Source organism: Thamnophis elegans, chromosome 10, assembly GCF_009769535.1.
Source record: "Thamnophis elegans isolate rThaEle1 chromosome 10, rThaEle1.pri, whole genome shotgun sequence".
Lineage (NCBI taxonomy): Eukaryota > Metazoa > Chordata > Lepidosauria > Squamata > Colubridae > Thamnophis > Thamnophis elegans.
Window position 1 is genome coordinate 25,893,809 of NC_045550.1, and position 10,921 is coordinate 25,904,729.

Consider the following 10,921-nt stretch of genomic DNA (forward strand, 5'->3'; position numbering starts at 1 on the left):
CTCCATAGTTAATAATATTGTTGCACTTCCCTAATCTCTTAATATTTAAACTAATAGCATGGCCCAACTGGTGCCTTCTTACAGGAGGACTCATAGGTGCTTTTTCTGCATCCTTTGGTCTGACTTGAATTCTTGGATCTGGAGGTACTTGCATCCATGGCAGGATGAAGCTCTTCTGCATCAGAGGTAAGGTGGGTATGCATGCTTGGGCCTACTGGCATGCTGCATGCCATATGCCTTTGGGGCGAAGGGGGCATGTGGGGCTGAAAAGAATGATACGTCTTGAGATGGCTGGGAATGTCTTGAGATGAACCAGCTCCTGAGATAAAAGCTTGTCAGCAGATCGTGCTGGCTGAGGTAGTTTTTTCTGGGCTGTGTTACTCACACCCCTTTTGCCAGCAAGGCAAGAGCATGGCCCTCTTTGCCTTTGAACTATTCTCTTAGCTGGACACGAGAAAGACTGCAGTGTCTCCCATCAGGTCATTTCAGTCCCACATTTGACCATAGTTGCCAAGCTGAATAAATAGAGAAAGCAGACCAGTCAAGCTGGACTGTGTAATGGAAGGCAAAGTAGTGATAGTCACAGTATGGCCAACCAGTCCGTATGTGGTGCCGCTGCGTGTGAAAATCCTGGACAAATGGCCGGGAGGGAAGAGGGTCTTGAAAGAATCTTGTCTGCAGAGTCTGGCTGCTTGGATTCTTCCATAGCTCACGTTGGGTTGCTTTGAGCCATGAGAAGATCTAGATCCAGGTTCCTTGGGAATTCCAGCTGGAGTATTCTGGAATATTTGCCTTAGACAAAGTTGCTGCTCAGTCTCCGTTGTGCTTCCTCATCCCACTCTATCCTGGCCCCATACTCATCACCTACAAACAAGGCAGAAGAAGAAAGGAAAGCTATTAGCCCAGCTGGCAATGCCCAAGGGCAGCATATACTATCTCTAGGCTGTGGGACACAGTTTAGCTTCCGACCATAGCTAAGGCTTTCTGTGGTGTTTATACCTGTGTGGCATCCATGCAGCCAAATGCGATGTCCCTCATACTGGCACTGACAGCGAAGGGCATTGTTGGAAAAGTCGGACTCTGCTACCTCGTGCTTAGGGTTCACTATAACCTGGCAAAAAAAAGTGGGTGGGGGAGGGGAAAAGATAGCTAGTAGTTCAGGTTGCTTGCTCTCTTCTCATCTTCTCTGTGCCCCTTCCCAGTTTTAGTTTTTTTTTTTTTTAATCCACGACAAAGCAACTGACGACAAGGGCCAAATTTATGCCTTTATGCTAATATGCCTCTGTGCTCAGACCAAGTCAAGATTCCTTCCCAGACTTACCTGGAATATGTAACTTCCAGGGGGCACATCAGTGATATCTATCCACTGGCAGTCAATATCATGTCTGTATGTGTCCCAGCAGCCTACACTGACACCCTGCTCTCCAAAATTAGCACAGGCAAAACGCCGCTGCATTCCTATATGGAAGAGAATAGACTAAGTGGGAGAGTGTAGCCTTTCCTCACTCACAATAGACGTCTGGTGTACACATGTAGCATTTGGTTCTAACTTTGTTACTGTTCACTTTTGTGTCTCATGAACTTTCTCTTACCTTCTGGGCAGTTGGTGTCCTCCAGACAGAAACTGGCCTTGTGTCCCTCAGCCACTTTGGATCCATTGAGTGTCAGTAAGTCATAGTGTGTGAAAACTTCAATGCTGTGGAAATGTCTGTGGGATGATGAAAATGAGGAATCAGAAGGTCAGGACAAAACTATAGCTTGGAAGAAACAGGCTTGTCTAGGCAATAGCCAAACAGTCCTTCCTGCTACTTGTGGCCACGAAAAGCAAAGATCTGCTGAGCCATGAAACAAAGCAAAGTAGACGAATTAAGTGGGGCTTTTGGCTCAGTTGCTATTATAGCTCTTCATCCGTGCTCAACCATAATGATAGCTTGAGCATAAACATTGCTATTTTCCCAGATGCAACAAACTGAGCTCTCACCATAAAAGAGCTGGCTAGGGTGGATATCTTTCAGTGGGACACAGGAGCTTTAACTTACAGGAAGATGAAAAGGCTAGGTTTAGAAAAGGAAAAGTCTGGACGTGTTTATTTTTAAATGAATAAACAAAAATACCAAACAGGGATTAACAATTTCAGTCTCAGGTTGCACACATGCATTGGATAGCAATAGCACTTTCCTATGACAAAGAAGCACATATTACTGGCCGTGGTGTGTCAAGAACTGTCCATTACCTGTGGCATTCATGCCATATCCATGCATGACGGCCAATTTTGGGAAGGAAGTCAGCCCGGCCCAGGTTGTGGATCTGAGAGGAGAAGCGCAGCAGACGTCGATACCCCTCTGGCCAGTTCATACGGTCAGCAGAGGCAGAAAGGCAGCCTTCCTCATGGGCACAATACAGCATGTTCAATGGGCGGTCCTCAAGATAAGCTGTCTCCTCTACCAGCTGGGCATTCATTACGAGATCTGGAGCATCTAAGAAGACAAGTCGGGCATGAAGCCTTAAATCCATACAGTGAGAATTCTAGGCCCATAATGTTAGGCAGTTGATATCTCAGTCCAACTACACCACATTCTCCAGCTTTGTCCATCATACTATATCCCAAAGGTGCTTTTTCAAAAGGTAACTGGACTTTCTGGTTTTTCTTTAAAGACGTTTCATTTCTCATCCAAGAAGCTTCTTCCCTACCATCCAGTCAAGATGTTTCATTTCTCATCCAAGAAGAACCTTTGGGGCAACCTGGATGATGGACAATCTCCATAAACACCATACTATATATTTTGCACTCTCTCAACATTTCTTTCTTCAACCTCAATATAACAATCAATCGATCGATCAGCCTTTGCCCTAGGCAAAAAGGTGCCTCTCATAACTGCTCTGATGCGTAAGAGAGCTGCTCTACTACACTGATCTTACTGCCTTAGCTTTAAACACCCCAGGCCTGGTCAGACCATTCCTTTTCCCACTTACTCTGGGCGCAGGTGACTCCTGCAACAAAACGGCCTCCTCCATTTGGGCAATGCACGGGTCCATGGTGCTCACATTGAAGGATAGACAGTTCTGTACCTTTACAGCGCACACCACTCAACACCACCTCAGACGCATCTGTATTCCCCTGCCAGTACCATGTTTCCTGGAATAGGAACAAAGGAGTAGGAACCAAGTAAATACAGGCTCTGGATTTGAAATCCTTGTCTTGGGGCTTCCTTTAAGCCCTTGCCCAAGTGTGATTAACTTGAAAGCTTGAAACATCGGTTACCATATTTGCACCTGAGTAAGCAAGCCAGCATTGTGCTGGTGCACTCAGTACTTAACATTGTGAGTCAATAATGCAGGCAATCACTTACCTGGAGAGCATGGCTTGCAAAGCCCAGCCCCATCTGTCGACAAACAACCATGGCCTCCTTGAGTCCCCAGTGTTCCCCACACACAGCACCCCAGCGGAAGGCACTTCCTTTGGGCACCAGTATTTCTACAATGCCTTCTTCTGAAGTGCGCCCACCAGCCAGACGGATCTGAATGGATGAAAACTGGCTTAATAGAATGGAATAATTGTGATGTAACGAGATGCATGTTACAGGTGAATCCAAAGCATCCTTAAGAGTTTTTGAAAATTTGGATACATGTTTCCTTATGCATAATGCATAATGGATTGTATGAAGGCCATTCATATTTGTCAAGTGGCAGTGGCTCTTGTTTTTCAGCCTGCCAAGTTGTGGTACCAGTGGTGGGTTTCAATTTTTTTTAGAACCTTTTCTGTAGGTGAGGCCTGCTTTGTGGGAGTAGCCTGCCAGCCATATGACTGGGTGGGCATGGCCAACTTGTGAAATGTGGTGAAACTCACGTAACAAAGCTCTTGCTTAGCAACCAAAATGTTGGCTCAGATGGCATTTGAAGCACGCAAGTCTTAAAAGCTGTCAAGTTGCACCCCTAATCCTTTAGAAAAAAAAAACCCCAGGGATGTTCAAACTTGACAGCTTTAAGACTTGTGGACTTCAACTCCCAGAATTCCTCCTCCAGTCATGTTGGCTCAGGATCTCTGGCATTTGAAGCACGCAAGTCTTAAAGCTGTCAAGTTACAAGACCATTGCACCCCTAACCCTTTAGAAAAAAAAAACCCAGGGGTGTTCAAACTTGACAGCTTTAAGACTTGTGGACTTCAACTCCCAGAATTCTTCCCCTCGCTCTTCATCTTGATGATGTGTGGACGGGCGGGGGGAGGGAGCTGGAACCAGTTCTAAATGGCACTGTAGATTTGTGGAACTTCTTCTATAGAAGAGGTTAGAACTGGCAGGAACCCACCCCTGTGTGGTAGCCTATATATACCCCATATCCAAGTAAGACATGGTCTCAAGAGCTCTTTATCCATTCCAAACATAGTTTACTCTTTCTTAGGTCAGCTATACTTTCTCTTTTGAGGTGTTTAGCAAAAGTAGCCCTTCTCCTTGTATTATTCATTTCTCTCCCGGTTTTTTTTTTAGCCAAAGAACAGGATCTTACTTGACGTCGGACATCAGTTTGGGGCACATTACAGCGGACGGCAACATCATTGTCATGCTGGCATCCTGTCTGAGCTGCTTTTTGGGACCTGCAGTCCATCAGGGATCGTTCATGTCCCCTGCACCGCACTCTTGTTAAATGGATGGGACCTAGTCCTGTAACATGAATTATTCTTGATAGGAGTTGTGCGTCATACACACTATGCCCCAAATTCTTCCCCACCTCCACAATTATCAGTCTGATTCATTCTCACTAGAGAGACATGGATCTTCCTAGTCCCCATTCTTTTTCTTTCGCCCCACAACTCAGTCTTCTCCAAATTCATCCTCTTCTTCCCATTCCTGAAATTTATCTCTAGTATTGCAGAACCCTTTCTGGATTTTACTTGCTTCTGAGAAACTCCATGAAATGTTTCTTAGGAGTAACTTATCCAGAATTTTCCTTCTTCCATATTTGTCAAGGATTCAAGTTTCCTACTTTGAGCCTTAGGACACCCACCCACCCCCTCACTTTATGATTCCCCTTCCACTCACCTTGGCCCAACTGTGCTCCTGAAAGAGCTTCTCGTGCAGTGCCGTAACCTAACTGCCGACACACCACACTGGCAGCAGGTAGATTCCAGCCTTCATCACACACAGTGCCCCACTGGTTACCAATTAGCACTTCCACACGCCCTTCACCTATGTGTGCACCTGCACGGAGACGCACCTGGGGTTCCTGCCGGAATGGAGACAGAGATTAGGGACTAACAAATAGAAGGAGTGGTATTTATGAAAGATGGACTTTTGTTCTCGGTCAACAGCAAAGAGTGAAACCAGTGGGCTTCCATCTAAGGTTTTTAACTTGCAGTTCTCTTTCATTCTTCACATTTTAAGGTTTTTAACTTGCAGTTTTCCTCTTTCATTCTTCACATTTTAAGGTTTTTAACTTGCAGTTCTCCTCTTTCATTCTTCACATTTTAAGGTTTTTAACTTGCAGTTTTCCTCTTTCATTCTTCACATTTTATGAAAGTTCTAAGGCTACCCAGATGTCTTCCTGAAACTCATTGGTCTTTCAACTGCCATTCTAGGATGGAGCAACTATATTGGATCGATTAAATGAAGCACTATAAACCCTTTGAGTGAAATCATCCTATACAATACAATAGCAGAGTTGGAAGGGACCTTGGAGGTCTTCTAGTCCAACCCCCTGCCTAGGCAGGAAACCCTATACCGTTTCAGACAAATGGCTATCCAACATCTTCTTAAAGACTTCCAGTGTTGGGGCATTCACAACTTCTGGAGGCAAGCTGTTCCACTGATTAATTGTTCTAATTGTCAGGAAATTTCTCCTCAGTTCTAAGTTGCTTCTCTCCTTGATTAGTTTCCACCCATTGCTTCTTGTTCTACCCTCAGGTTCCTTGGAAAATAGTTTGAGTCCCTCTTCTTTGTGGCAACCCCTGAGATACTAGAACACTGCTATCATGTCTCCCCTAGTCCTTCTTTCTCTTAAACTAGACATACCCAGTTCCTGCAACTGTTCTTCATATGTTTTAGTCTCCCGTCCCCTAGAATTAGACTGGGCCTTGCCCTAGTAGAACCTACGGTTTCACTATGATCAGTGCTCTTCACTGTGAATATTTTGAGCCTACCTGTCAAGATATATATGAGACTCTTATTAATATTCTTTGGGAAATGGTCTTCTTTTTACCTGCTTAGGCTTGCTATGGCTGGTTAGCTTGGCTTTCTTGGGCTGGAATTCAGGACCGGCTATACAGCTGACCAAGGCATGCATACCACGTGGGCAGGCACTTTGATTCTGAGCTTTTGGAAGCTCGTGTAGTTTGCATTCACCCAAGTGAACCTCAGTGCCCAGGCATTTAATTTGATGGATCCAAAAGGTATTCTTCTTGCTCAGGCTTTTTAGGCTGCAAAATAAGGGAAAGAAAAGATTACTGCCTTTTGTCAGATAATAATCCCTCTGGCCATCCTCCAGAAGGCTTTTTCCATGGCTGAATTGAAGTGTTATCCACCCATCCTTGAGTTCGCAGAAAACTGTACCAGCATGAAATTTGCTGTCCCCACTTACTATCCTGTTTCTATTGCCTTTGTTTCAAGTCACTGGAGTCACCTGACTTTGCTCCAAGGTGACAAAGTCTAACAAAATTTATATGGCTTGAGTCAGTCCTTCATCGGTGTCAGCATAAGGAAGAAACTAATGTAACTGACACATGACTTCAACCTGTCCCATTCATGGCTGGTAAAGAAAGGATGGCAGCATTATTGGAACACAGCAGAAAAGGGCCAAGTAAGCGCCATCGTTAGGCACAAATGAGGAAAGGCATTGAAATTTGGTGAATTAACTGCTTAAAGGCCCAGGAAGCAATCATGCCAAAAAAAAAAAAAAATACTAGAGGCTCCAGAATCTCCTTTTCCCAAATATTGACTAATGCAAGGTAATAAAAAAAAATGAGCCAACTCCTTACCTGGACCTTGGATCCTTTAGTTTCTGATTCCAGAGTTTCCTGAAAGATTAGATGATCGAATATAAATGCGCTTTGGCAGGAGCATTAAAAATTCCATTGCAGAAGCAGTGGATACATAACTCAGATTCTTCACTGTGTGTTGACAATTTTTTGTTGACTGTTTTTAGGCTGTTGTTTTTTTAAAAGAACTCGCCCTGAACTCTCATTTCCATGAATTACCAAGTAGGCTGAAGTTATAGTCCTTCGTATTCTCATTTGTTCTTTTAGGAAAGGTGACAGCACTATCCGCAGCAACTAAATTACCTAAAGCCCCTGCCACTCCTGAGCCAGTATCTGCACCAATATTCCCATAAATAAACTGCAGAGCTATGGATATCATCCTAGAAAAAAGAGAGTACTTGAAGATGATGGAGACCAGAGCTTTAAGTACATCTTTACTTATGTGGTCAAGAAAAAAAAATGTGTCCACAGATCCTGTTGGCATTCAGAGAACGCGCTCATCTTCCTCTGCCACTGCCCCATCAAACATGGCTGTGTATGGGATCTAACTTTGGGAGGACACACCAAGTTAGGATGGTCTAGACCAGGGTCCCCAAACTTGGCAACTTTAAGACTTGTGGACTTCAACTCCCAGAAATTCTGGGAGTTGAAGTCCACAAGTCTTAAAGTTGCCAAGTTTGAAGACCCCTGGTCTAGACCAGTGTTTCTCAACCTTGGTGACTTTAAATCCTGTGGACTTCAACTCCCAAAATTCCACAGCCAGCACAGCTGGCTGGGGAATTCTGGAAGTTGAATTCCACAGGACTTAAAAGTCGCCAAGGTTGAGAAATGCTGTTCTAGACGTTGACCCTGGGGTGCTAGTCCCCACGGAATTGATGCACAAGCCAGAGCCAGAAAGGGCAGGTTCTGCTCAATCCCTGAGAAGCGCAGCCTTCACTGTATAATTACCCCACTGCGGTTTGGCTGAACCCCATGGTGAAACGGCCCTGGCATCCACAACTGCTTATTGCAGGACTGTATTTAGAAAGAGAATAGTGGGTGGAGTGTAGAAGATGGACAGAAGGAAACAAGCGCCTGGAACAACCAGTGTGTGGGGAGAAAAAGAAGCCACAAAATCACAGGGATTGGACAGGCCTCTTCTTGAGAAACAAAAGGAAATTTTTTAGACGAGACAAACAGAAACACCCCCGTTTTCTGTACTAAAGAATCGCCTGATGCTTATGCTGCGCCTTATGTTGCCATTAAAAGGAGGACCCTCCGTTTTATGCCTATCTCTTTCTTCATCGCAAATATAACATTGTACATGTCGCCCTTTGTGCTTCTCACTCGTACCTGTAGAATCCTGTGGCCACCTGTCCATCATAGGGGAATCCCAGCATCCCACACAGGACACGAGTATTGTTTCGAGTCCAGCCAGCATCGCACACCTGACGCCAGCGCCCCTGGAGCTTCACTTCTACCGCACCTTCTGTGACCGGGGAACTTAATTTGGCCCGGGCCAGTATCGGCTTGATCCGTACCTCTTCTACCTTTGATCCCTACCCAAGAGAAAGAATGGACATTACTCTGCTTTGGGATTTGCTGTTAATGAAAAGTGAAATAAATCATCGAATGCACATGCTCAGCCATGGGGCAGGGGACAAAACTAGCTGATCTTCATTTCACCGCATGATTACATTTCTATGGCCATTGATCTCAGCAGGACTGTCAAATGTGCGCACGTGGGATTTGCTCCAAATTATCATTATAGAAAGGAAACAACCCCAGTCTCTCATCAGGTCCTCACCTGCAGCTGGATATGTGAAGCAGCAGAATTGAGTCGACGGGGCCCTGTGCACACCACACCACTATCTTCATTGTGGTTACAATCAGTTACTCCCCAACCATTGGAGGCACATTCAACCAGGGAGCTTTCAGTACCTGAGCAGCGCATGTTGTCCAGCCAGATGGGACCTGTAGATACATAACATCAGAAGTAGAAGCCCTGGTCACTCTTCTCAATGTTTCATTTTCCCCAGCCTGATCTCAGTGCCTTTCCTTGGAAAAGCCGTACTATTCCCTGTTTATAGTTAACAGCTTTGCCCGTCTTTCAATTCAAACATCACTTGTAATGGATCATTTCGAGAAATCAAGCAAATATTGTTACATCAGAACCAATCATTTTATTTCTATATCATCCAACAGAACTTCTTGCTAAATACATATTTGGTGAGGCATAGGAGAAGTGTAGGAAAATGGGAAACATCTGGATAGAGATCAGACTAGAGCAGTCTTCCCCAACTATGGTAAATACCCTCCAGGTGGAATACAATCCCCGTCATTCCCCATCAGAACAGCTAATAACATTCGCATTCCAGTATATCTGAAGAGCATACATTGAGGAAGGCTAGATTGGTGGACAAAAAAGCCCAGAGAATGTGGGAAATCTGGTTTCATAAATTCTCATCCTAAATACAAATGTATTTAATTTAATTTATATTAATTTAAGATGAGCACACTATTGCCAACATGTTACTTTTTTATTAGACTTTGTCCCTGCCTTCTTTTGGCAATGTTTGCCACTTACAGATTTTCACCTGAAGTTGAAGTGAGCATAGCCCAAAGTACCCACAGTATTGTAAGAGCCAACTTGTTATACAGAACTGTTTTGCTATTTCTTGCTGAAAGAGAAGAATTATTGTGTAATGTGTGGGATGCAATCTCCCCTGTCTTTCAATTAATGGTGGATTTGAGCCAAGGAAAAGTAAAATCTTGCTGGTTAACATAATCCCAGGACTTAGAACAGGAAAATACGTAGCCCACTTACTTGAAAACTACTATAGAGCTTAAAAATTTAGACCAATAATTTGAATTCTTCCATACCAAAATACCAACTTTATTAGTGAGTTTCCAGCACTTGCACTGAAAATGGGTATCGCAATTCAGGTCCAAGCATTAAAAAGTAGTTGAGATCAACCACACTCTCCATCCTTTCCCGTCCTTACCATCTCCTGAGCCATATTTGGCGCTGTGAGCCCAGTTTATGGCCTGATCATAGCCCAGCTCTCTGCAGGCCACATTTGCCACATGGATGTTGAAGTCATCATCACACACTGTGCCCCACTGTCCTTTGTACAGCACCTCCAGCCGCCCTTCACCTGCTTGACTCCTGGGCCCCACCAAGCGCAGCTTAATTTTGGGATGGTTTGCCCAGCTAGGTACTTGAAGACATAGGAGGAGGAAGGTAAGAAGATACCCCTGCAGAGGGAGCATCTCTGGTCCAGTGCTGGTTGAGACCCCTGGGAGGCAAGGAAAATTGATAAAGGAGCATGGAAAAAGAAAGAGTTAGTGGCACTTCTTATCAGAGGATTCCTCTTTTTTAAAATGGACAAGACAATTTATAGCAGCAATATAAAAATAACCAGGAGGAAATGTGTTTTGTTTTTTTTAAAAAAAATCAGGAGTAGCAAATAATCATGCATTGTAAATTATTCATTAAGCACTTAGCAATGTGGACTCATTTTAAGATGCCCCCCCCCCCCCGGCTCCCTCACCAGAAGGAGAATGACAATGGGGGAAGCAGGCATTGATGAGCCTGCCAAAGGGAGAGCACAGCAGCCCAACCACCCACAAGAGCAGGATGGGGCCTCGCCATCTCCTCCAATATCCTGCCACATCAGTAGAGTGAAATGATTGGTTGCTTTTCTATATTTGTGACCAGGATTTTGAGAGGCTGCAGGGGACGTCCGATTCCTATCTGAACACACGGATGCCTTTCCATGCAAAGCACAGCAGACACAAGTCCATCCCCATCTCACTGTGCCCATTGATCTCAATCTAACACACTTCACTGAGGGCTTTGAATTATCCATTCCACGCTGCTTTGGACTGGGCTAAAGGACAAATTGGGCTTCTTCCCCTATATTCAGTTCCAGAGGAGCTCCAGGGGCACTTAACCAGGGCAAGTCAGAGGTA

The 10,921-nt window shown here is 44.6% G+C and overlaps 1 protein-coding gene across 1 annotated transcript; it reads right to left on the minus strand.

Annotated features, from left to right (window-relative positions):
• Positions 1 to 793: 793 nt before the first annotated feature.
• LOXL4 (lysyl oxidase like 4) lies at positions 794 to 10,219 on the minus strand. The gene is made up of 14 exons (XM_032225638.1): positions 9,952 to 10,219; positions 8,754 to 8,920; positions 8,300 to 8,505; positions 6,968 to 7,006; positions 6,193 to 6,409; positions 5,037 to 5,220; positions 4,504 to 4,658; positions 3,351 to 3,518; positions 2,974 to 3,136; positions 2,234 to 2,477; positions 1,593 to 1,708; positions 1,322 to 1,458; positions 1,000 to 1,111; positions 794 to 864 (listed from the first exon to the last, which is right to left on the minus strand). Exons 1-14 carry the CDS (start codon positions 10,217 to 10,219, stop codon positions 794 to 796), a joined length of 2,247 nt encoding a protein of 748 aa, XP_032081529.1.
• Positions 10,220 to 10,921: the final 702 nt, after the last annotated feature.